This window comes from Grus americana, chromosome 4 (assembly GCF_028858705.1).
Source record: "Grus americana isolate bGruAme1 chromosome 4, bGruAme1.mat, whole genome shotgun sequence".
Lineage (NCBI taxonomy): Eukaryota > Metazoa > Chordata > Aves > Gruiformes > Gruidae > Grus > Grus americana.
In genome coordinates, this window is record NC_072855.1 from 74281155 (window position 1) to 74308482 (window position 27328).

At 40.2% G+C, this 27328-nt stretch overlaps 1 protein-coding gene across 6 annotated transcripts in view; it reads right to left on the reverse strand.

Moving 5' to 3' along the window:
- The window catches only part of INTU (inturned planar cell polarity protein), a 53439-nt gene extending 27281 nt beyond the window's left edge, over window positions 1-26158 (reverse strand). For 3 of the 6 annotated variants that reach the window (XR_008576775.1, XR_008576776.1, XM_054823208.1), the window contains exons 1-3: window positions 26008-26158; window positions 14512-15098; window positions 4186-4271 (exon numbers count right to left, since the gene is read on the reverse strand). Coding sequence is in view for 4 of the 6 variants with exons in the window: in XM_054823208.1 (XP_054679183.1) it covers window positions 4186-4271; window positions 14512-15098; window positions 26008-26120 (786 nt within the window). In the remaining 2 variants the exon portion in view is untranslated. Of the gene's footprint in view, window positions 1-4185; window positions 4272-14511; window positions 15099-17700; window positions 17808-19733; window positions 19917-26007 lie in introns of those variants that run through there. The other 3 variants (XM_054823207.1, XM_054823210.1, XM_054823211.1) reach the window with 3 other exon arrangements.
- Between the last annotated feature and the right edge of the window lie 1170 nt (window positions 26159-27328).

A 27328-nucleotide genomic window follows, 5' to 3' on the forward strand; every position in this document is an offset into this window, starting at 1 on the left:
TAATTCATCCCTTGCTCTCCCCTCATCATTTCAGTTTCAATTCACTACACTGCATATTAACAGGACTCAAAGAGCAGAAACATCCAGCTAAGCAGCAGCGGCTTTCTTCTCCAGCATTCTGTGACTCAGTTCTCTTTCTTCGTCACGCCATCTGCAAGTATTTCAGAGGATTTTCCTCATACTCTGTTTAACTTCTTGCAGATTTCCTGAAGGCTCAATCGTTTTTTCCTCTTCATTTCTACTACATCTTGTCTGTGGACACTCATTCATGACACTTAGGCTACAGACTCTACACAAATGACCCAGAGAGGTAATTCTTGCTGCAGTCTATCTTTTAGGCTCTCAATTGAAAACAAAACAACTCTGTCTTGTCTTCTGAGACACAACGATACAGCCAAACAGAACTCGAACTCTCCCTCCTCCTGTAGGCGTCCATGCTGCCTCCCGCATCACTGTGGGCAATACCACACCACTCAGATGTGAAGTCACTGTATTTTGAGAAAAGTTTCTCTGCACAATTTAACTACAAGTTCCTTTCCAAATTTTCTTGAGTTTATCTAACGGCTTGAAACATAACATTTTCTGTTCCTCTCTACTTCTGTCCAAGTTCTAATCTATTTCCTGCCTTTAAAAAAAAATTACTGTGAAAAAAGACCCTCTAGGCTGGAAAATGCTGTAATAGAAAATGACCAAGAGACTACAGTTCTACATAACCTAAAAAAACTTTTTTTTTTTGGTGGAGGGGAAATGAATCTTCATCCTAAGCAGTGCACAGGATCTGATTAAATGTGTGACCACTGAAGTACCGTTTTGTAAATACTGACTATGACATCTTTCACAACTTTGATTCCATTTCTCCTAAAGAAAATCAGTTCAATGCACAGCAGAAAAAAGAAAAGGAAATGAAATGAAGACTAGGAAAAGCATGGAAAATATTAGTATTCCACTCTAAATATACAGCATGCACACATTCTCAATACTTAGAACAGTTCTCAAAATGTAATCAAACTGCAAAAAGGCACTGATGAAGGTGACAGTGACAGCAAACTATGAGGTAGAGAGATGGGGATTTTCCCGCTTAGGAAAGATGTGGCAAGTGGAACATGACTGAGCTCTCCAAAGTCATGCAATGATATGAAGAATAAGACATAAACAGTTAATTACTCCTCTTAACAGAGGAAATGCAGCTAATTAGATGGCAGTTTGAAAACCAACAAAAATGAACGTAACACACATATCAGTTATGTAAATCACTGCTACAGGATGCTGTGGATGTCAAAGGAATTTTAAGAACTAGATTAAAAAAAGGAGTTACAAACCTGTAAGTGATCCAACAAGTCCCTAACTATTGACTGCTGGAAGCTGGAAAAGCATGATGGGAAGGTGACTCTGTATTTAGTTTGTTTCTTAATAATCTTTACTTAAACATTTGTCAGTGTAAGAAACAGAAAATGTAGCTGTTATACCGTTGGTCTGACCCAGAAAGGCATGCTTTCTGTTGATCTGCAGGAAAGCTGTATGTCTTAGAATATGGATTTTATTATAGATAATGGTGGCATTGCCTGCCTTTTAAGATTGCCTACCATTTCCTGTTGTAAGTCTTGGTTTTCCATGTGCTTATGATTTGCACAAATGTAACTCAAGAATTTCAGGCTGAAATTTCCGATTCTTAGTGTCTGCCTCAGGCCGAATATTTTTAGAAAATATTTTGGGTTTCAGGTAAAATGGTTCAGTATCAGGGTAAGGAAAAGTGTATTCTTTTAGCATATCTTCCCCTTCCTATTCTGTCTTCTCTGTCTTGTGGTGATAGGAAGCTATTTCGATTACAGAAATGTAAAATTGTATAGACTGCAGAACACAACTTTATCATACTATCTCAAGTGTTGATTGTGGAGTATGCTTTGTCCTGTTACATTCAGCGACTGCTGCAGAACTTCTAAATGAGATGTCCAATGCTTTAATCAGAATTAGGACTTAATATCTTACTAGGCGACATGCAAGCACCCAAAGAGAAACAGTTCTGCAATTAAAAAAAAAAAAATCGAACTTTTGTTGCTCAATAAATGCACTAAACTAGCCCCCACATGCCTAGAAGCTAGTTTGCCTAAACTGAGGTAAAGAAAACAAAATTCAGGAAATATAATAACGAGAGATGTTATGCCACATGCTGCAACTGAGATAATCTAGGTAATTAGTTTTTGAAATTACTTCCAGTAATTTTTAACACTGAACCTAGAAGAGCAGTGACTTCACTTACGTAAATAACTTGTAACTACAGTGAAACGGCTTTAAACTGCATCTTTTTCAATATTTTGCAATGTATGATGAATAAGAATAGATTAACAATTTTACTTGTGTAATAGCTGTCTTTATTACTAAATCTCAGTAACAACAACCCTCTGTTTCTTCAGCAGCATGAACACAGTGTTCTACACTACAAAAACCCCAGAACTCTGTATTTAAATTCTCCACAGGTCTATTTCAGCAATCACTCTTCTGGCTTGACTCAAACTGCACAGTAAAAAAGGAATAATTGCACTTTAATAAAAGGGTTTGGAAAGCCAACATGACAAACAGTTACACATTTCAAGTAATGACTGTCTGCTTGACAGATTTACTGACAATGTAAACATTAACATTGCATTAAAAGTAACTGCTATATAAAGGTTTGTGGTGCATTTTAGCAACAAGTAATATATATACTCTAATCTAGCAAGGATACAATTAAATAAACTATATAATCTCTGCTTTTTTAATCATTCTGTATTTAATAACAGTTACAGCAACTCCATATTTGGTCAAAGACAGGCAAGACAAGGTTTTTCTACCATGGAGCTCTGCCAATACCTGACCACAACTCTGGTAGCTTAGACAAGCTTCATACTGTCGAGTATCTTGGAAAGCTCCCCAAACTGACATACTAGTATTCAGTCTTATTGCAGCTGCAGATGTAGTTCTACAGGCACTTAGACTATGTGAGTTGCAAACAGAAGCATATTTAACAGAACCTAAAATTTCCACTTCTTTTTATCTCTGGACAGTAAAATATTTCTATTATTATTACCTCATATATTCTGCCCAAAGAAAAACTACCAAGAGGTTACTGTAAGAGACACTACAATTTTGACCTGCTCCATCTCATATCTATAAGTTGCAACTTTTACCTTGTCTTCCTGTCCACCAGGAAGTGGATTTAAGCAGAATAACTCAAAATACTTAATTTTACACTACTAACATCCTAGGTAATTAACATTCTCCTGGTTTAATTCTGAAATAGCTAATTCTTTACTAGTTCATAAAAATCACAGAATGGTTTGGGCTGGAAGGGACCTTAAAGATCATCTAGTTCCAACCTCCCTGCCATGGGCAGGGACACCTTCCACTAGACCAAATAGCCACTACTATTCTGCAGTTGACATTTATTTTTAAGCTAGACCTCAGTATCTTGCTTCATGCATACTACTGCCAGATTGCACATCTCCAGCCCTATTACCCACCAGGAGCAAGGCATCACAACATTACATACCTTGTCCTTCATTTGCTGAGATCAGAGTGTTCAAAATAACAACTCTCAAAGCAACCATACTTGCCATCTTTGTCCATAACTACAACTATCACTGGTTAAAAGTTTGCGCAGGTCTCAAAGGAGTTAGTTCTCTGTATTCAACAAGTAGTAACTAACTTTGATGCAAGTGGTAACACAACAATGAAGTTGGTTTTGGAGCAGGAAAAGTCATAAAACTTGGTTTTTCACATATGTACTAGTTCTCATAGAGAAACATGAATACTGAGAATTTTGCAAGCACAGAATACCTTGAGTCTCACACTGGGAAAAAAAAAATCAGGTGTTATGGTTAGTCTAAACCTACAAGTTGCACAATGTTGCATGTGCTTTCTGACTCTGATGACAAACAGAATATATAACAGCTGGACCGTGCCTAAGGTCCCTTAATGGGACACTGGCTTAAGTCACTTACTTGCACCTACCTATTTTCACAAAACTTACCAGAATTAGACTCTGAAATTTGTGCTCTAATTTCACTGAAGTCAACCAACGTGTTCAAAAATTAGATGGAGAAGTTCTAAGAAAAAGATTGCCTAAGTTCTGCTTCCTGAGGAAAAAAAGGCTAGAAACAATATTAATTTTTACAGAGGACATTTGGAATAAATGTTCAACTACTGTACCTGCATCGGACCTGGAATACAAGACAAAACCCTTTCTATGTTTTCAGAATTCACATCAACATCATTTACAGCAACTAGAGCATCTCCTGGAGATAAAACAGACAAAAGCATGAGAAAGTTAGATGGTATTACACCACAGTACGAAGCCAAACAGCTTTTTCTTTTAAAAATGAATACAACATTCTAACAATCATAAATGTCTTTGTTACATTTAAGTAGATGGTTTCTACACGCAATATTTACTATGTTTAGAAACATTAGTCTATTACCTCAGTGTTCTTAAGGCCTTACTGCTACGCTTGTATCATTTCACAAAAATACCTGTCAAAGCCTCTTCCGTCCATCCAGGCTTATATCACTCTTGTTACTTCATCAGAAAACCCAACAACTTCAGCAATCAAGTTATGCCCAAGAAGTATTTTTTTCCCTCTGGAGCTATCTCTGTTCACTTGCTAATCCTTCTCACTCTATTGACATAAATGCTACCGTTTCCAACAGCACTCCAAAACTCACTCTTCCTGTAGCAGCTTACGAGTTCTAGGCCATCACTTACACCAGAGGTTTCTAGTGTTGGCTGAGCCTAACTGTGGGAGAATCCCACCACCCCTGAGCCCCTCTCTTTGAAGCAGCCCTGGCAGTTACTATGCGTATTAGTAACTCAGCTTAGTTCACTGAACTGGCAGAAAACCATTCACTCCTCATTTCATCCCTACACCTCCTTTGTCTCACAAGCCACATCACAATTTAGTCCATTCTCTTGTCCATGCCTTGTCCACTCCTCATAAATGCAGACCCCATTATGTTGGTTAAAGATGAGGTGTGAAAGCAGCTGGAGTAGAAATCACAAGGTTCTGTAGTCTCAAAATAGAGAATTTCTAAAAAGCTTTCCAGTAAGGCTATCTAGGGTAAAATGCCTAAAATTTAAATACTATATATTTATGAAAAAACTGTACAAAGTGACTGCCAGTGTCACCAGGATACAGGACTTCATGGTTCATTAAGTCCTTTCCAGAATCAAATATTCAACTTCAGAGTAACAAAACAGGCCTTATTTTCTACTTGATTTTCTTTGGTGTCACTTTCAGTTGTCTCTGCTTTCTGTCCTGTCGGGTGAAAAACTGGATTAGTTTACAGCTTGTGTTATCTTCTGTCTGTGGAAAGTAAAGAAATCAGCTTCTTACTTAACATTGAACTGACTTGATTCCAGGTCAAAGTCATTCTTATTCCTTACACCTGTGAACTAAAAATACCAAGAGCTGCTCTGGAAGAGCAAATTGAAAACTAAGCCAAATTTTGCGTGAGCTACACAAAGACTCCCTCAAAAAGTACCTTCACATCCTCTCCAAGATTATTACTATTAGTGTTTAAAAGAGTGCAACATGTAATATGAGATACTCAATGACTGAAAAAAAAGTTTGACTGAAGTACTCTTTTTTTCTTTCAAACTAGGTACTCTTGAACTCCGTTTTCTAAGGAAGCTTCTACGTTTATACTATGAATAGCTTTGATCCCATTACTAAATTTTAGCCAAAGCTAGAAGAGAAGGCACAAGTCACTTTATCACTGCTGGACAGAGAAGCCCCCCTCCTTTTCCTTCCTTCTCCTGCCCCAGGTAAAGCTGCACCCTGAGCTCATCACCCGTCCTGTTCAGAATCAGACACAGCAAACATGGACTTGTCCAAAAAGCTGTTAGAGGGCAGGAGAGGGGATGATATCGTAAGAGCAGTTAGGGGGTATCCCCCCCCATGTGTGGGTGAAGGTGCCAGGGAGGAATCCTGGGACTGGCATAGCGAACGTAAGTGGATATAATAATGTACATCCACAGACAGTTGGACAGTTCATTATTTCCTCTGTTCACGGGTTTTTTTACTATTTGTATCTACATTTATATCTCATCATGCTTAGGTGAGCCTTATTGAAAAGGGTGAGATAAACCAGCATGTCCCTCACAACTCGCGCTCAAGGAATTATCTGAATTCCAGAACACACTGGGCAGGCTAGAAGCTGCAATCGTGACACCTGTCCTTTCCCTCTGCACCAGGACATGTGAAAAGCCAGAGGCAGCATTGCAGCAGTATTCAACTACACCTGCAATACAGAAATCCTCAGCCAGCTAGTAGCAGCAGCGCTCATCACTCCTTCAGGCAGTGTAAAGAGATTAGAAAAAGGATATGGATTTGCAGGAAACGTGCATGTTAGTATAGCTGTATTTTAAGCCTTGACAACAAAAACATACTCAACAGCATAAATAAAGCGCTGAACAACTGTAAGGTTCAATACACACTTCAAGTTTCCTAGGGAGAAGACTTGCTCAGCTCAAACTAACACAGTGATAATAATGATGTGCATACTAAGGAAAAGCAGAATCTCTGTCTCTAAGGTCTCTCCATTTCCTGAGAATCTAGTAAAGACAATGGAATCTGAAAGTTTAGAAGAATTCTGACTGTTTATCATTATTTCTGTCTTCTACCTTGCTTTTAAATACCATCAAATACAACTGGAATTCTTCCCAGGTACTAGGTCGATTGCAAAGTCACTGCAAAACACAATTAAGGCCCATGAGAGAAAGAACATTCTTCTTAACTAACCATCAGTAAGGAAATACAGAATCCCCCCAAAATGCAAGCAATATTACTCTTTAATACACCAGGCAACAACCAACTGCTCACTGCAATTTTACATTAATTCATTCCTACTCTTTCTTACAGCAAAACCAAGAAAAGGTTAAGTTTTAACATACACGCAAAAATGTTACCATTCCTTGGAATTAATTGTTTTTTTCCATTTCAAATAATAGTAGCTCTCTCCCTAACCTCTGTGTTTCTTGATGTACAGCACAGTGAAGTTTTAGCCTATTGAATCTTCAACACGACAATAATTCAAAGACAGGAAAGTTGAAAGTTAAGCAGGATTTAAAAGCAACTCAGTAAGTCCATGCCAGAGCCCCAGGACTTGAAAATTAGTAATCAAAACCAGAGCATTCAGGCTACTCTAATATAACAAGAAATTATAAACAGAATTACTACGTTCTTTGTTGAAGAACACTGTATTAAAGATCATCATTCACAAATACAAGAGAAAGCATAAATTGCTCTTGTACTCATCTGGAGCGCTGTTTAAACAAAAGTTATTTGCGTTCTGTTTGTTTTACTACAGACCTTAGGAATTCTGTTGTAAAGACAACAGTTGAGTCATCTAACCCACAAAGCCATTCAAAACAAGCTGCACACATTTTGTGAAGACATAGGCACCTTAGCACTTAAGGGAATATTTTTGAACCACATCTCCCAGGTGGAATATACAAAGACGCTTTGGAAGGAGAAGATCCATCGGTATTTACATGTTACATACTCAAAGCTTTTTATTTATTCAATGCCTAATGTACATATGTAAAACTTTCATTGCAGCGGTAAATATTTATTCCATTCAATTTGTAAAAATGTAATCACGTACCATAAATGGAACAGCTTTCCAGAGGACACAGCCAAACCAGTCCTGTAAGGCTGCCTTCACTTTGCCAGAAAATGCAGTATCACTATTAAAGAACTGCAACTTGATGTACAACTGAGAAAAATCTACATTTATCAGTACAGACTTTCCAGAACTGGGGGTGAAGGGGTGTGCATTTGCGTTTTTGCCTTTGCTTTTTGCCAAACACAACAGCATTCAAAGAATAGAGACTATGAAGTAACAGAACGAAAGACATCGCTGGCACAATAGGAAGTATGTAAAGTTATGAACACAGAATTATCTTAAAGCAGAACACAACCATGAGATCTACGCAGTGTGATAATTAGTGCCAGCGCCCAAAAGTATATATATATAGGTGTTCCTTTGTTAGAGTTTCACATCTACACTTTAAGAATTGTTTCCTCCCCTTTAGCAGTGTGAAAAACTTACATAAAGTGAGACTGACTTAGGTCTTCAGACATAACGTCCATCAAAAAAATAGCGCACATGTATAAAGTTTAATCTAATTTCACTGCTTAATCAATTTAGGTTAAATGAAATAAAAGGGTAAATGCTGTTTGCAATTCTCTAAGTTGATCTAACTTGATGGTTTGCAGAGTTCAGTCTAATTTGTCCAGACTAAAACATTGCTGAATTTCAGACATAGAGAGACATCTCACTAGCAGAGAGAAAAAAGTTGTACAGATGGACTGCAAATACATTTTTCAATTTCTTGTGCTCTATGAAGTGAGTGAAAAAACCCCTCCAACTGACTTCTCTTTAGTACAGAGATAAAAGCAAACTTTTTCCTTTTTGCTGAAGTAGACATATACTTACATAGACAAGAAGCAGACATTTGCATGAAATGTTTGTTTTCAAACCTGATATAATGTCAAATTTTGCTTTTTTTTAACAATACTGTTAATAAAAACATTTTACTATATAATACCATATAGAATAGCACCTGACCTGCTCTTATTGGCTTCCATTTCTACCAGCAATAAGATCACTATTGTGTGTTGTGAAAGTCACCAGCATATATGTTAAAAGATGAAGAACATTAGAACAAAGTCTCACTCAGTTCCATTTTTAGAGACACAGTGAGCAACTGTGATAGAGGAAATAATTTTCTTCAGGCAGCTCCAGGATATCAGACCTTGAGTCAATAAATTTATCTTTAGAAAAATACATGTCCTCCTCTAAGGAATAAAGTAAGCTTTTTTTTTAATCCCATGATAATGAATAATCAAGCTTTTGAGTTCTATCACTTGTTATAAAAAATTGTCAGTCCACAAAGAAACTATGAGATATCCACGTATGTTCTCCACGCAATGCCAAACAGAACTGAATTTTACTAGAGTGATGGAACAGAAAAGGTGAGAGGCAGGAATTCTTTCCTATTTTCTTTGTTCTGTCTTTCCATCTTCTCATTAGAAAAAGGACTTCTCACATCCAGTCAGTATTAGCCAAGAACAGTGTATATTGATCTCAAACACCTAGTTTGCACACAGCTAATGAAATTATTCCTGCTTTTTGAAAGACAAAGTTTAGAAAAGTCTTTGGGACTGCTGGCATCCCTAAAATGTTTATTTCCGAACTGCCTATCGCTTTACCACATGAGGCACAGGCCTATTATTTTTGTTAAATATCCATTCCCTAGAGATAAACCTGCAAGCATCATTTCTAAATGTAGATCATCTTTGCATTAAGCCAGGGGACACTGATGGGTAAGTGAATACCACTCTCATACTGTAATGGGAAGCGAATGTTTTTGGCTGAATTAAAATCAGAACCACGTTGTTCACATGGGAGAGGACTGAGGACACTTTTTTCATGAAATGCTGATATTTAGTTTCCTCTGTTCTTGGTGATGACTTGGTGGAAGTACTTATAAACGTTCACATACTCCTCTCCAAAAAAGGCAAAGCATGGAACACATTTTACTGAAGAAAGCCAGATCAATTACTTGCTTTATATGTTAGCAGGCTGCTTTTACCCAAACCAATGCTGTTATGCTTCAAGAAGAGATTAAAAGAACATAAACGACATCCCAAACTCCACAGTGAGAACACAACAAAGCTTACGCAAGCTCTGTATTTCTATCTTGCGTGCCCAACGTCTCTACTTTGGAGAGCTTTCTCAACAAGCGACACCAAATATGGTAATTCCTCATGAAAATCTCAAACTCTCACAGTATTTTGGTCCTTTCAAGGACATTTTTCTGACAGGACTCTTAGTTCTGTAGCCTGCAAAGGACAAAAACAGCACTTTGCCTGACAGAAGATAACTGGAAGTTGCCCATTTTTGTGTAAATGGCTTACTGTTTTAAACAACTAGTCTATGCTATAGAAATTTAGCAGATATACTTGGCCTTCTAGCAATGCTGGCCTGTTTTACCAAAGCTTCAGAACTCTACCAGCAATATCTACATTTTTACTATTAAAATGAGCAAAGATTAATACTTCAACATTTCTTTATTCAGGGAAAACAAACAAATAACCCTAACAAATAATATCAACAGAGTCACTGGATTAGAAACCCATAGAAAACCATTTATCAGTTAACGGGGTTGGGAACTGGAGCTTTCAACTGAAGCTTGCAACAGCAGCCTGCATCTTTTGCATAGTTGTTCAAAACTGGATTATAGCCCATCTTTAATATCATCCAAGATTAATCCCTGTCTGTAAGTAGTTTTCACACTTTTATGACAACTCTACCTACTGATCAGGTGAGAGAATTCATGCAAACCCTTCACATATTCAGCGATGAGAGCAATAAGACCAGAAGGTGAAGGTAACAATCATATGCTCGGCTAGTGAAAAGAGCTTTCCTGTATTTTCAGCATCATTGGAATTACTTTTCCATTTGTACTATAGCAAAGATGATCATCAGCATTTTCAAGAAGTATCCCCTGCTATGAATCAGAGAGGTTTCAATTTGAAGGGAGGGAAATCAAATTATAATGGCATTTCCTACCACAACCCTAATTTGCTTGGATCTAAAAATGAATATTTAGTTTATCTTTGAAGATACACTCAAAGATGAGACTAGAAAGTTCTACATCGCAGACCAAGCTTCACATACTGTTAGTAATCAACTCAGGCAAGAGAAATATTTTGCCAAAAACACAAAAGACACTTAAAACCCGTGAGATAAAAGCAACTATTTCATCTTAACCAAAATGAAAGTGACAGTGAAAACTGAAAAATCAGTGAGGGCTTTTTTGTTGTGAAAATTTAAGATGGATGCTGAACTGCTAAATGTATTAAAAAAAGATAAATGAACTGATAAACAACACATGGACAGAATGGCATCTTTTTAAAGGCTTACAAAGCAGCAGGGTTTTTTTAGCTTGCAAAACTGTTGTATTTGCTTTCATATGGTCAGTGCCTGCATTCTGCTTGGTTAATAAAGTACAGCAACAAGACTTACGACTTCCATATGCAATCTTAAAAAAAATTCAAGTGTAGCGCACAAATAATAAACAGATGTTTTAAGCGTTCAAAGCTATAAGGGATACACATTTCAGAGTAAATTGAAGAAGCCACCTGAGGAAAGCTATTATCTAGGGGGGAAAAAGCAGTTATTTCTACTGAAAATATTAAAGCAATAACCACTCTAACTGTTTATTCAGAGTGAAAAAAATCAAGAGAGTTTAGTCACCCTTATGATTCAACCTTGGCAGCCATTTAAGTGGCGACCATACTTATCACTGACAAATTTACTGATTTGCCAATGAAAATACCAAATAATCGGTAACTTGGTTATTATATTACAAACCCAAGTCTTCAGAAAAATTATCTGTAAAGGTCAAATTTTAAATAAGATGAGTTAGAACACTAAATCGGGCCTAACTGGCAGGATTTGGTAGTGGGGTGCTGCAGGAGTGACCCATGTGGCAGGAGGTTGCGAGCTGCCTTGTGCTGCTCATAGCCAGTGTTCTGCAGCTGGTGTAAGCAACTCACTGTGTACCAAAACATCACCTGGCCAGGGGAGCTACAGCACTTCTGCCCAAAAGTATTTGAGAAAGAGGAGCAGTCATGAGGGGAAGGGTGGTGGCACACAGAGGGGACCCATCCCTGAAGGGATGTGACCTGTGGGGAATCATGCTGCAGCAGAGGAGAACAAGGAGGAAGGAGCAGCAGAAGAAAAACATCACACGCAATCCCACCCTCTTGTGCCACCTGTTACCTCACCAATGGGGTTGGGATGCACAGTGTTAACATGCAGTGAAAACAAGGGTAGCTCAGACTGGGAAAGGGGAGAGGAGAGGTGTTTGGTTGAAGCTGAGCCTGGAGAAGGCAGGGAAAAAGGCATTTTCTTAATTGTTTGGGGTCTTCTTTTCTTTTGTTTTCATCTTCTCAGTACCTGAAACAGTGATCTGAAGTTTTATGTTAATTGGCAAAAATTAAATTCAGTAACAACTCCCTGAGTCAAGATTGCTTGCCTGCAACGTGTTGCAAAGTGGTCACCAGGAAGAGCACAGTATGTCATTTTAAAGCATGTATTTTAAAAGGAAAATATACTAAGTATTTGCTTCACAAAAGACTACTACAAAAAATGGTCTGCACCATTGACGGCTATTGAAATATTAACATGCAAAACAAGAACCAGCTAGTATCTATGCATATGCAGGTCAACGCGGATGAATAAAGTTATAACCAACCCAGCCAGCAGGCATCATGTTATACTGATCAGGTATTATGGCTCAAGAAGCTGCTAACTTTTTTGCAAATACTTGAATTTTAGACTGACCACAGAAATATTCTTTACTGACTGTTTCCACAATTCACAACAGGATTCCTAAAACTTACTTTTCACAACAACAAAAAAGCAAAATTTTGTATTTTTCTTGAACTTTCTCTCCAACTTCAGATTCCGTGAGGATCTGAGGAGGCTATCTATTGAACTACAGTTGCTCTGGCCATATACCATAGCTATCCTATCCTCTGATGTGCAACGCAGAAGTAGTAAACCAAGCAGTTTTTTGACCAGAACAAAATTTTTTTACTATATATTCTTTATGCAGACAGCACTGAAACCTGAGCATCTAATTTATGCAAAGCATCTCTATTTCTACACACCACATAAAAATTCCAGAGTACTCAGTGTTCACTATAGATATATAATTTGAAAGTATTTTTATATGAAAATTATACATTTTATACTGTTGGCACAGAATACAGCTCATTTTCCCAGTTAAGAGCTGAATAACTACAGTATGCTTGAAACTATTTGCTTCCAATGTGCAAAAACAAGGCAACATCGGTTCACGATAGCCTAGGACACATTAAACTGCTAGCCTCTTTAGATTAATTTAAATGTTCTTCTCTAAAACAAAACAACCCACAGTTTTTGCCCTCACTAGCTCCAGGAAGCATTAAGTGCTGCAGATGAAGTACCATCTCCATTCAAGAGGTTAGCTTTATCTCCTGGATCTGGTATTTGCCTACAGTGTTCTGACTTCACACCTGCTCTTACAAACATGCAGTTATATAGAAATTTGTGTCCCAAAATTACCTTACAGGTTATAAATACCCACTCTTACACTAATTAGATTAAATACAATTAAGCAGATCAAGCTGAAACTCCCTCCCTCCACCCCCTCAGTCTGCATCCCCCACTTCTTGACTAATCCGTTCTTTCTGGTTCAATTTGAAAGTTATCCAGTTTTCCCTCTGGAGTATTCTTTAGCATCCCTACCAAAAACACGTGCTAAAAGAATCAGCTAGTCAAAGCACGATTTGCCTTTTTACACACACAACATTGCAATTTCCAAAGCACTCATGCTGACTTTACAGGATTTGTGCTACTATAGTATTAAGATTTTCATGATCTTCTAACCAACATCCCATCTTTGCTCTCTCTCTCCCTACGAGGCACCAGCTTCAAGGATTATTAAACAATCTTCCACCCTTTACAGATGTAAGCTAGTCATCTCACATTTACTGTCTCTGAGGTTGGGATCTTGTGAGTCCTGAGTCCTTTTAACAGGGTCTTGATGCTGGAAGCAGGAGTATTTCTGCTCCTTCACTACTGGTCACAGAAGTTCATTCCCGTGCATTATTCACACACGGATGATTGTCAGACCTGTGACCCAAGTTCAACTTACTACACCAGCAAAAACTGGACAGGCAGTTTTTCTTCTGGGTTAGTTTTCTGCCAGGTTATTTATTTGCATCAGCTTATGGAAGTGTCTGACAAGAGCCAAACCAACACAAAGGAGAGCTGCTATACTGGCTCACCGCCTCCTCAAACTGCATCTCCACTAAGTATTTGGAGGCTGCCTGATCACAACTGCTGAAGAAGCAGCTGTTATACTTGCCAAACAGAAGAACATCCAAAGCAAGCTGTGCAGAAAGTTTGTAACATACAAATGTATCTTACTCATTTTTTCTTCATTTTTTATGGTACAAAATCCATTTAAAGCATATACAGAAAAACTTTTTATCTAAGGAGGATTCTGTGGAAGAGAACAAAAACAAAATGCAGTATTTGGCAGAGTATAGCTTTTCCCCAGTCCCACTTATCTACTGAGCAAATTCTGCGTTAAATTAAAGGTGGTGGCGGGGTATTGCTTGCTCCAAGTTCAAGCTGCTCACTCCCTGTATTCTTAAAGGACAGTTATCTCCTTACTATATTAACACCTTGTAGCTTGTCACATGTTCTTAAAACCATAATAAACTTAATAAAACTGAATAGGTACCGAAACATCAGATGCAGTGACATTTATTTAAAATAATCCCTCAAGAACTGACAAAATTGTAAGTAATTGCTTATGTCTCAGGAATATTCAAGTCAGCTGCTCCCCCCCCCAAAATTTAAAAATTATAATTTTAAAGGAAGAATGCAGAAGTTCACCATTCAATTACTTACCTATCAAGATTCGACCCATTTTCATTGCTGAACTACCTGGCACCAAGCCATGTACTACAAGCTTCTCTTCACCAATTCCTCTGACAACTTTATCCTTCCTGCCTTGTTTTTCCGCTCTTCTGCTGCTCCATGAAGACTGATGGACAATCCCTACTAAGGCCTCCAGCAGCCTGTGCTGCTCGTCTTCTCCAGCACTGTATAGTTTTCTGGGATTTACATAAACATACACATCTTTGTATTTTTGCTGAACAATGACACCCATTTTCTGAGCAGACTGGTGTTTCAATATGGAAGTAGGACCAGTGGAGTGCACATTACAGCTTCCACTGCCTTTCTTACCAGAATGCTTTGGTAAAAGATTCTTCTTTTTCAATATTTTGGTCAATTTCTTCAGTTCATACTTTCTTTCTTTTCGTGATCCCTCTTGAATAACTTCAGCTTCATTTTCGCGAAACCTGACATGATTCACTGCTGGCATTTCTGGACAGCTGTTCTGAAGCACAATTTCTTCTTCACTTTCACTCAATTCTAAATAAAATAATTCCCCATTTTTCTGCACACCATCCAACCATTCAGGCTCAAGGTCACTGGGAAAGAAAGAAGAATCATCAGTGACAGCTCTGATAAGGACATCTGATTACTTCAAGTAGGGAGGGGATAGGGAGAGCGCAAGAAAAAATAAAAGGAAAAAAATCATGTTGCCTCCTGAATATTGAAAGGTCAACTGCTTTAAGTTTGCCATGAGGGTAAGAGCTCTTCTCAGACAAATGATGGATACGGCAAGGAAAGACATCCCTCCCAGATGTTAAAATAGTTTCTTCAAATGCCTTACAGGAAAACAGCCACTGCAAAAAGCAATATTCCCTTTTCTGAAAACAAACAAAAAACCCACCCCCGAACCGTTTCTTTCACATACAAGTTTTAATGAGTAACTAGATTCATGGGCATGATGGGGCTTTCTCTTATGCAAAAAAATGCCATCCTATTTGTTCTCTCACATTATTTTTTCCCTTATGTATTTATAAGGCAGATTATACTGCAAGCCCTTTGGAAAGGCAAGGGTAACATTTTTAAAATCACTTCAATATAACAAAAAACCCCAGCCACTCCAAGACAAAATCTAGGTAGCACTTTTTAAAAGACAAGTTCAAAACAGCATACTCAAGCTCACATGCAAAAATACACAACAACAAAGTAAAGAGGCAGCACTGCTGTAGAAAGAGTTCTAGCAGCTGGAGTGGATCACTAAGTTGCTAGCAACGAGCTGCTGCAAGGAAAAGGCAAGGCAACTACAGGAGGTATTAACAGGAGTACTATCTGCACAGCACAAAAAATTTTTTGTCCTAATTTGGCAATGGCAATGTGTCAACCATGTCCAGTTTTGGATAGTACATTAAAAAAGATGTAATAACTGGAACAAGTCCAGAGACAAATAGTAAGTAGTTTATAAACATGTTTTAAAGGGAAAGAGACTGAAGGAAATCATACTCTTTTGGCTGAGAAAAAACCCAAACAAAAAATGATAGCTGAGAGGCAACAGGCCCAATGGCCCACTCCCCCACCCAAAGATGAACCACAGAGCATCACCGCAGAAGGATGGGGATCAATAATGGTTAAAGTAGGAGTACTAGGTGGTTTAATTTACCAAAGCATTTAAGCTAAATGTTTAAGAGAGCTTTTTGATCACCCCCCCCCCCAATAAAATAATAAAAAAAAAAAATCAGCATTAGCAGGCAATGTAAGGAACATCTGGGATGTTCTGTATGGAAGATTTTCAGGAACAGACAAAGCCAGTTCATTCTTCCTGACTAGATGACAAACAGGTCTCCCGTTCCATGAATCTGAGACCACACTGATAAAAATCAAATAAGCAAAAACTGGAAAGGGACTTACGTGATAATTAGTATCATCAATTGTTTAAAGTTAATATACATTCATGCAATTTATACTAGAACTAGCTAATTTTACTGAATAAAGGATGCAAATTTTATTTAAAACTAGTGTTATATAATTCAAATAGAGCATTAATTTGAATACACAGATAAATGATACATCTTCGAAGTTTAGCTGAACAGAGAATATTATACAAAGACACTGCACCACAGCACCTTTAAGGGCTCAGAGGGAGGCTCTGGCTGGAGTAAGAATATAGAAAACATTGGCAATACGCTCTTCCTGGAACCCCAGTGACTTAGAGAAGTCTGTGGGTGTTGCAGACAGTAAGAAATATGATGCACTTTCTCTGCATTTGTTAATTATTTTGCCCAAGTTGATAGCTTTAAAATTAGAGCCACCTCTTGTGATAATTTGGCTAGTCCTGATACTCATAGGGAAGTCAGAGTTTGGATCTTTTACAAAGTCTTGCTCAAGATCTTGAGCATCTTACTCAAGACAGTATCAGAATAACAACATCTAAAGGCTGTTAGGGTCCCACAATTATCTGATCCAACATCTGTCAAAAGGTGGTAGGTAAGAAATAACATGACAGACTTTTTCCTTGGTTTGTTTTTTTTAAGAAGTACTCCTGCATTCTGACACATCTAAGCAAAATCAGGAAAAAACAAAATTGATAAAGGAAACATCAGAAATTTACCAAAAAAACCCAAACATTTGGGTTAGCAGAAACACCTGTGATGTATGATAGCCACCTTATTCCCTCTTTAAAAGGGATTGTGCTCTTTGGAAAAGCTCTTTCTTCTTTGGGGTAGATGTCAAAATTTCAATTTGGATGTCAGTTCATTCACTCATGTTCTCTAGATTCATTGTCTGTTTTTATTAGAACCTACTCTATGGACCAAGGGGAAAAAAAAAGCCAAACACAAATGGGTGTGTGTGGTGCTTACACTGGGTCCACTCAAACAGAAGCACTCCAGAGAGAAGGCACGTATGGCAAAGTCACTTTATGCGAATAAGCTGATGAAGACAGAAGCCTAAAGAAGTGTCACAATGGCATGAACTGCTCTCCTTGAAGGCACTTTCATGAGCATACTGCAAAGGAACTATCGCTTTTTGAATACAGATCCGTGCAGACATCTAAAAAAGCAAAGTCTGAAATGAGAAATCTGCACCTAGGATGACACGTTTTTTCCCCTAATACAGTAGTTTCCCAATTGATTTAAACCAAACTAAAAAAGTTAAATAATAAAAAAATCTCCATCTCTCTTCCCTTGTGCCAAAACAAGCACTTACGCAATAAGCTGAGCTCCTATATAGGTCTGGAAGCTTCAGTCAAGGGATCTTAAGATCTGAAAGACCTGCATTCCTCTAAGAGCAGTTTCACTGATCCCACACAGATATTTCTTCTTTGGGATAAATGTAGGAAATCTGGGCTAATTGAAATTGTTCAGGTAGGGCAGAAACATATACTAGAAACAAGGGATCCAACTTCTGATTCTGAAGCAACAGAAGACTGTTCTCACCCAAGGAAACTCAGAAACAATAAACATCGATGAACCTTGTTTTAAAGCAAGGAAAGAAAGCAACAGATCAAGGCTTAGCTGTTTTACTGCACTGTATGATTAAATTCCACCCATGATACTTTGCAGAAGTTAAGATCATTGTCTTTAGTTTTCCCCAACCTTTGCTTATGCAATGACAAAGTCCAGCTTCAAACTGAGGTGTCAATTTGGTATACGCAAAGCTGCCATCCTAATAGCTACAGCTGCTAGAGGGGTTCTGATCCATCAGTTAGTGAGAGTGACAGCAAATGTTAAAATAGACAAAACTATGAAAAAATAAACAAACAACAAACTACTTTCATAATGGCATGTGCAAGCATTCACTTCACAACTCTGTCTGAAAGCAGGCCTTGCACAAAGTGACAGGTCTGACCAAGAGGCACTCGTATCATGTCTATTTCTACCCTCGTGTGAATGTTCCTTGCTGTATCTGTTTTGTCACATCAGCTGTAGTATCAAGCAGCACAGTTTCAACTGTTAGTTTGTCCTGGAAGTCAGTAACTTTTAATGCAGAAAACCAGTCCCAAAGTTTTTCTTTCTTTAATTTAATCAAATATGGCTGATTATAAAACCACATACAGATCATCTATAGAGGAACAAATGCCATTATCTTAAAATAGCTAATAGACTTATCTTTGTACCCGTTGCTTTGCAAAACTGATAAAAAGGGAGGGAGAAACAGTACAAGTCACATCTTAATCTCTTCTTTCTGTACTCAGAAGGCTGGAGCATTATAGGTCCAACAGAAGAAACTACTTGGATCTAAAATTCAAGCTTCACAGTTCTGTTGATGCTGTGATAGAAAAGGTGCATTTCAATTTATCCAACAGTATTACACATTGTTTTCTGTGTTGAAAACTGTGGCACACAGCTTTATGCTCTGAACACGTATAAAGAATGCCAGTAAAGAGGTGTTTTAGATGAAAGAATTGGAAAAGAAAAAAAACCATACACACACACAAAAAGCATGGCTTCAGGCAGAAATGTGTTACAGCTGAGTCCTGGCTTATAAACAGAGGAACAAAATAAGGTAGATGTACATCCAACAGCTTTGTCTCTCACTGAGCCAGTTACGGGACAACTACAAACCAAAGCATACTTAAACACACTGGAAACCTCTCCCACTTCAATCTGCTTTTTCGTCTTCACTGCATTACATGATGAAAATAACAAGCCAAGTAAACTGCCATTGATCAGACCTTGAAATACACATTTATACTGTCAAGCAGAGCTGCTTTAATGCAGAGAACAGATGGAGAGTAATTTTTTTATACAAATTAAAAAAACCCACATAAAACCCCAGTGGCTGCATATATGACTTTAAAGTACATATTAGTATTACAGACTTGTCTTCTCACCGACCATTTCCCAAAAGACGGGCCACTAAACTAGGAAGACTGCGTCTCCAACGCTAAAGCATTTGTAATGAATCAGCCAAGTCCCTCTTTCCCTTCTCTTTCTCAGGCGGCGCCCAGCTGGGCTGCAGAACCGGCCCAGGGACTGCCCGCTAGCTCACACGTTACTTGAGGGCTCTGCCACAGAGACGCCGCCTTACACAGCAACACGCCTTCTCCGCCAGCAAGAACCGCACCGCGCCACAAACGGTGACGGGCGGGGGCTCCCGCTCGGCCGCGGCCCACCGACCGCCTCCTCGGCGGGCTCCGCTAACGAGGGGCAGCGATCCGCGCAGGGAAAGTCCCTGGGCCGGCCGGGGACCCTCCTTCCAGAGGCACCACAGCTCGCCCTTCCCCACCCCACCCTTACTCGGAGCTCGCAGACAGCGAAGTGGCGCACGAACCGCTCTCGCTCTCACTGCCACTGCCGCCGCCGGTGCCCGCACGCTCAAGGCCTTCTCCCCGTGACGGCTCCATCCCCTCAGCAGCTCCGCGCCCACTCCCGCCGTTCCCCCCGGACGCCATGACACCCGCACCCCGGCGCGCCGGGCGGGCACGTGACTCGCGCCCTGCCCTTCCCATTGGCGGGCCCGGCCCAGCGCCATGGAGACGGGGGGAAGCCTGAAGGCACGTCCTGCCCAGGGCCGCCGCGCGCGGAACGTTAACGGTCGCGGCGTCGTCGTCGTCGCCTGAGACTCCTGGAGAGCCCCGCCACCGCCAACCGGCCCCAAGAGAAGCCGGCAACGGGCCTCAGAGCACCAGGCTTTCATAAGCAGTAATTACGACACGCCCCGCTGCCCGCCTCGGGAGGAGGTAAATTGTAGTTTTAGTGCAGCACCTGGCAGAAAGGCCGGCTCGCCCGTCTGCTTCGGCTGACAGGAATAATAATAAACAAACATGTGGAAGTGCCCAACCTCCCCGTTTACTTCCTCAAAACAAACAGCTCAGTCCCTTGAAGGTCTTTCAGTGGGTCAGTGGGGAACACGTAATCGAGAACAGACTCTACTGGTCTGATATCAAGGTCTCAGCAACAGTCCCATAAAAGAGACTATTAATGAAACTCGTAGTCCTGGGGCAAGCCTCAAAGCATTGCTTAGAATGAAAAAACTGATTTGGAGAAAGAAACATAAGGTAAATAGTAATTTTCATCACATCAAATGGTTAGTGGAATACTTCTGTGCTCCATTATAATAATTTAAAGAGTCATGAGGAACTAAGATAACTTCTCTTTAGGTTAGTCAGGAGAGCCATTAGGGAGGAGAAGCAAGGACATGAGAGAGAGACCCAAACAAGCTAGATGATTTGGCACCTTAAAGCAGTCAATGCAGTCTACAAATGCAAAATCATGCACAGTCAAGGGAGAGCAGAAAAAAAAAAAACCTACTCAGTTTTCAGGACTTAAATTATTCACATCCATGAAAAACAAGACCCATGGCAACCCTGCAGACAACTTGCTGTGTAGCTATGTCAGTAAGCCTATCAGGACACGCATGGTGAATAAGGAAAGCGATGGAGAATAATTGCTGGAACATTTTTAATGCGTTGGAATTAATCTCTGCTCAGTGGGATATTTTGCACAGCTTCAGCAATGAGGTTTTATAGTGCTGGAGCACTACGTAGGAGTCACAGAATTCTGGTATGAAATTCCTGTGCTTGAAACTGTTTTAGGGAAGTGTTCGTTAATAAGTGAGATTTCAAGTGACTTGACAGAAACATTTTGGACCATCTCCATGTGATTAAGGCTTCAACTGGAGAAGTTAAAGATACCTGTATTAAATTTTGTGGCCACTCTTAAGTGCCTGTACAAGACCTGATTTTACATATGAATCAGTGTTGCATGGATTTGAAGACTACAAACCTATCCAAAGGTGGAAACAGAAACATTCCCTACCTAAAGAAAAAAAAAGTTTGTTCTAAGATGGTTCATTCAGTGTAGGACAGGATATGGTAAATAATTTAAGGGTTTTTGTCCTATGTGAGCTGGCAACAACCACTTCACACAAAGTATATAATCCATGCATGGTAGACAATTCTTAAAAAAAAAAATTTAATAAAATCAGCTCTTTGGTTGTTTCCAATTGTCAGAATGCAAGATATGCACCAACTTTCATTCTTTCTATTGCTTCCAGAAGAACAGGTGGAAAAAATATTTTAAAAGTACCCCACTTCCCAAACAATTTACTTTGTGAAAACAAAGTAGTCTGCATAAACAGCATTTCCCAAAAAGCCTAATGAGTTACAATTTTCTAAGAGGAATACTACAGCAGTGAGAATTTTAATAGAGGTAGGCGAGATACATTGTCCCGCCCACCCTAATTCTGCTTATATTTGCAAGCACTTTTAATACATGAACAGCACACCAAAGTGTTTCTGTAGGGAAGTGATAGTCTATGCCAGATGGTCCTGTGTTAGTTATGTTAAATTTCACTGAGTTCAAGAGTTGTGGTTAATTGTTTCCAGTTGTTTGCTCAATAAGTGAGAAATACAGGCTCTCTAAAAAGGAGGCGACAGTCTTACACTATTTGCTATTTTATAGGGATAACCATATCACAAAGGAAAGGATGATGGAAGATTTTGGTCCACTGCGAGAGGTAGTTGGGAGTCACCTAAGTTTTTCTGAAATGAATGTGGAATTTTTGCTGCTGTGGGAACAATTAAAGATTGCAAGACATAATATATCTCACACAGCAGGATTTTATTTTGGTGAAGACACAGATTTTCCCACACAATCCCTCTTGAGAGGAAAGCCTCTCATTTCTTGTGCATAAATATTAGGAAAAGACTTGAAATAATTTGTCTTCTGGCAGATCCTTTACACTTAGTCCAAGTAGTTGGGCTGATGCTTCTCACTAAGGAACCCATAAGCCTTCTATGCTAGGTTGCTGTTATTAACAAGCAGATGGTAAAAATTTGCCACAGGGCATCATTGGCATCAGTGCTACTACTCACCCTTACTGGACAACTGGTTAATGAGCATTTAAAAGCAGCTAATTAAAAAGCACTCTCTTTTGCCTTAAGGTTGTTCTGATTAGCTGTTCCTGCAAGGAACTAAATCCATGTGTGGGAATTCATTTCAGAACAAGAGTTCCTTGTTACTTTTTTGGCTTAACCTGCTTCAAAAGCTATTGTGCTTTAAAAATAACAGTCTACCTTGATCTATATTTATATTCAAGAGTAGATCATAGTTAAAAAAGGACACACCAAAGAGATATACTGGTCCTTTCTAATAAAGGAGGAAAATAACTAGGCGGTAACTCTATTTTTTTGGTACTGTCGCACAGATACCTACAAACCCCTACTCCAACCACTGCCCAATTTAAACTACTAACATTTTTTCATTGTTACATACTGACAACTGTTTTTTTCAGCCTGATGATGCAGAAATGAGGCTAGAGTTATAGTCTTTCCTAGCAGCTAGATGGAAGAGCACAGGGAAATTCAGGATTTGTGTTTATGACTACTCTAACTTGTCATATGTTTCATTTTGTATAGTCAGGCTTGATCTTAGCTATTTTACAGGAGCTGTGATTCACTGATGATATGCCAGATTGATTTCAATGATTCACATTCAGCAGGCACCTTGGGCCTGCATCATGGGTAAATTGAGCTCTTCTCAACACAGGGCTGACAACTGGGACAGTGTTATGCCTCTGGTATACTGGAGCAAACTAATGCTGCCTCTGCTATGAGTGAATGCTACCTGATACTTAGAAGTACCTAGTTTATGCCCGTGAGGTGCCAAGGCACAGGAATTATATCACATCCCTGATTTTTCAGCAATCTCCCCTTCTTCTTCAGGGTCACTTCCCCTGCTGAATGCCAGAGTGGGTGAGGAAGAGCACTGACTGCAGTGCTGCCTCTGTACTGTCTGAACAGTGCTCCAAACAGGAATTCTCTAATGACTGGATCTGCCAGCTTTCCAGCTCTTTTGTACAGCGTAGGCAGTATAAACAGGCTGTAGTAATACTGTGAGACAAATCTCACTGGATATCCCTGGACTATAGTTGAATCTGTCTTTCTTACGCTATGTGTATCAACAGCATTTTAGGTGTTCCTTTGCTTTCCCCTCCCCTTCCATACTTCATATTACAGCTCTTCATTATTGATAAAGAAATAAGAAGGCCTAAGTGACTTCTTATTGTATCATTTTTTTCTTTTCTGCTTGTTTTCAAATCAGATAATATTTCCAGGCAGGCTCTATCAACAACTGGACAGACATAACATGATATATTACAGATACAACATGATACATTACAAGCAGAGAAAACTAAGAGGAAAATATTTTCATCTTTGTTTAACAGTGCTGTTTCTTGCTGCTAACACCTGCTTTACTCCAACATCTGAAGAAAAAATAACAGAAAATCTGGGTTGCTAAAAAGTGACATAACAGACTTCTCAGCTATTGATTCCTATTGTTTTTTTATTTCTCCAGTGCACGGCATCAGCAAAAAATCAGAAGTTCATCTGTTTTAAAGATGAATGACAACAATACAAATTTCCCCTACCCCGCCAAAATCTTTCTTAAGAGACAAAAGGTACATTTCACAGACATACCTTAATAAATAAGATTTTGTGATTACAATGTTTACATAAAACTACATGAATAAGATTGTGATTACAAAATCTTCAGTTCACAGCTTTTCTGACATTATTGCATAGAGACCATCCATAGCAAAGTGACATGAATTGAATAATGATACTGGACTGTCATTTTAATTGGTATATTTACATATAAACAGACTAAATGGAGAATGAAGGCTACCTTTCTGACTAAAGGAACAGAAATTTTGTGAGAAAACATTCCAGTGTTCAATAAATAAAACAGACTGTTGTTCTGACTTTTTAAGCTTTCTGTATCAACTTCCCTCTATGTAACTGGATCATAGAAAGTATTTTAGAAGAACAACATAAAACCCACAGAAGACAGCCATGAAGAATTTGGGAAAACTAGTTCAATACATCTCATTCTTTTGGAAAACAGTCTTACAGAATTAAGAGTTCCCTCTAACATGAAAAGCAGCTGTAACTTCAAATAAGATTTTTCCTACTGTTTTTATGTCACTTTAAATCTACAGGCCTTTTTTAGGATCACCTGCTACACATAGCAGGCATGTCAAGCATGAAAGAAAACCATTATTTGCAGTCAGTCAACATGCAAACGTTTCAAGTATGAATAGTACCTTATTACACTGAAAGTATACTAATACAAGCAATACCATGGGGCAGCATGGTTTTAATCCAACTTTGAAATGGAACATTTTCTGTTAAGTCACTGACAAATGCATGCACAGGGTTTCAGATGCCACAGGATCCTCTGTTAGCATATGGGTGCATTTATTGCTTATAAAGCGGCTTCAGAGTGCAAGGCAGGAACAGGCTGGTTCCAGCATGCCCTCCTTGCCGTACTCAGTGTTCGCATCCTCAGTGTTCACAGGAATGGATTTTAAGCGACTATTCAGTTTGATGCTTTGAGCTGGAGAGAAGCTGAGTTAATAATTAGTTGCTAGTTTCCATAGCAAGAGCTGTTTGGAGCTGGCACTGAGAGAAAGCGTACTTGTTCTTTGCAGTAGGAAATAAATCAATATAGCCAAGAAAAAAAAATTAGGAAATGGGCACTTTACAGAACAACTGGAGGTGAGCTTCTCTTGGATACTGCTGAATGGGATGGTGTTTTCCTTGTAAAGTTTAAGCGGCTTTCAGCTAGCCCAAAGAAAACAGCATTAAGGGTGGCTTTGAAAGTCCTGCATTGGCCTATTGGGTAAGAGCTTATTGCCGAGATTTCTTTGCGAGGGGATACTGTGGAGAATTGCACGTTAGGGACGGCGAAGGCAGGGGAAAAGAGCAGCTTCTCATGCAGTGTGCCTCCTGCACATCCACTTAAGCAGTGCCCATCTTGGATTTGCGTGCGAGTTAAGATATTTTTCTCTTCCTCCCCTTAAGGAAGGGTTCAAAACTTTTATGGAATTGATGCAACAGAGATTCCCTCTGTCAACCCGTTTCCCTACACGCGTAAGAAACCCAGAGGCAGCCCCTGGTCTCCCATGCAGTCCTGCACAGGCTGCAGGACACCCTTCAGAAGTGCATTAGGGGAGCTCCCCTCACCTGCAGCTCCAGCGCTTCTCAAGGAGGGAGGAAAACCCGAGGGTGAGTAGGCGCCCCGCGGGCAGCCGTTCTTTCCCTTCCCGTGAGCACTGGGGCAGCCCCAGCTCCCGCCGCCCGCGGCCGCCCTCCCCGGCCCGGCCACCCCCGTCCCCGCGGCGGCGAGCACGGCGCCCCCCTGCCCGCGCCTCCCCGGCGCCCAGGGAAGGTGAGGGGAGGCAGGGACACGGCCCTTCTCGCTTCCTGCCTCCACAACAAAAGGCTGCGCGGAGAGCCGCTCCGGAGAGCCGGGGGCTCGCCGCTGCCCCGCGGGCCTCGTTGCCTGGCCCCTGCCCGGGACGCTGCCGGCCGGCGGGTCCTCGCTGGGCTACGGCGATCTCCTCCAGCGCGGAGGGGCAGGGGCGCTTCTCATCCGGCCGGGGAAGCGGTCGTAAAGCGAGGGGCGCCAGAACCTCCCGAGGCCGGGAAGCAAACTCCAGCCGCCCCCCGCCGCGAAGCCTGCGGCGGGCCGGTGCAGGAGCCGCCTCCCCGTCCCCGCCACTGACCTGTGCAGCAGGACGCTCTGCACCGAATCCAGGTCCTCCAGGTTCCTGGTGACGGGCCGCGGGATGCTATACCTGCCCGCCCCAAACATCGCGGGCGCCCGCGGCCCCTTCATCGCCCGCCCCGCCGCCGCCTGCCCTACGGCACCAAGGACTGCGGGCTGCCGCGGGCAGGTGGGAGCCCTTCAACCCGCCCGCCTCCGCCGCGCCTCCCGTGCGGTCCTAGAGCCCGCCGGCGCCACGCCGCGGGGCACGGGGGAAACGCGTCCCACGCAGCCGAGAACCGCGGCGTGCGCCAGGGAGGTAGTGGGACTGGTCTGTCCCAGACTTCTTACCAGCCGCCGAGGGGGGCTTGCCTTACACTGTTGCACGGTATTGTTTCTCTCGGGAACTAGCAAACCCTGAAAACACAAGTTTCATATAAATGCAGTAAAATCATTCCTAACTGCAGCTGTAGATTTTTTCCCAGAGCTGCACCCGCAGCTCCCATTATGTGAGAAAATTGTTTTCCCCCACGTATTTTCCTGCTGGTTAAAATAATGGAATTGCCCAGTTGATTCTATTTCCATAAGTATTAATATGAAAAAATATCAATTCCAGAAAATATAATCTAGTCTTTGTTTCCCTCTTTCACAAAATAGTAATTACACACACTTTCAGATGATTACTGAGTTACAGGACTCCTTACTGGTTTCCCATCTGTGAAATTCTGATGCAGTATATTGAATGAACAGGGAGGAATGTGAATGTACACAGGTGGTGTCCCCCATATCTTCACCATTATTTCTTACCCATGAATTGCCATCATTTATTTTCTCTGCTCCCTTGTACAAAGAGATCAGTTTTCTCTAATGTTTAGAATTTTTTAAGATGTGGTCATCTCCTCCAGACTTTCTTCTATAGGTGATTTAAGATCAATAGCTAATAAAGTCTTGCAATCAGTTATTAAAAGCATCAGTTTTAGTTTCTCTCAGTCATTGTGTCTGAGATAATTATAGCAGCACAGCAATGAAGTTGTTTCCCAGAAAGACCATTAAGAGGAGGACCATTAGTATGATACAGAATGGATAACGAATTGGAAGCCATTGAATATTTTAGCACTCAACTCCATGGGATGTTGGCTACTATATGGAGTAAAAGCTTCAGCTTTCTTGTAGACTTTGGCTTGAGTAGACAGTCGCAACAGCTCAGTTTGGAGAGGGTGAATGCAGACTCACCAGGAGTCTGTGGCTGGGATTGTCACCAAGTAGTGTGACTCTAAAATTTAGGTGTCTTACCATTTTTTCCTTTTTCTAAATTTTGCTTGCTTTTTTTCTTTGATACT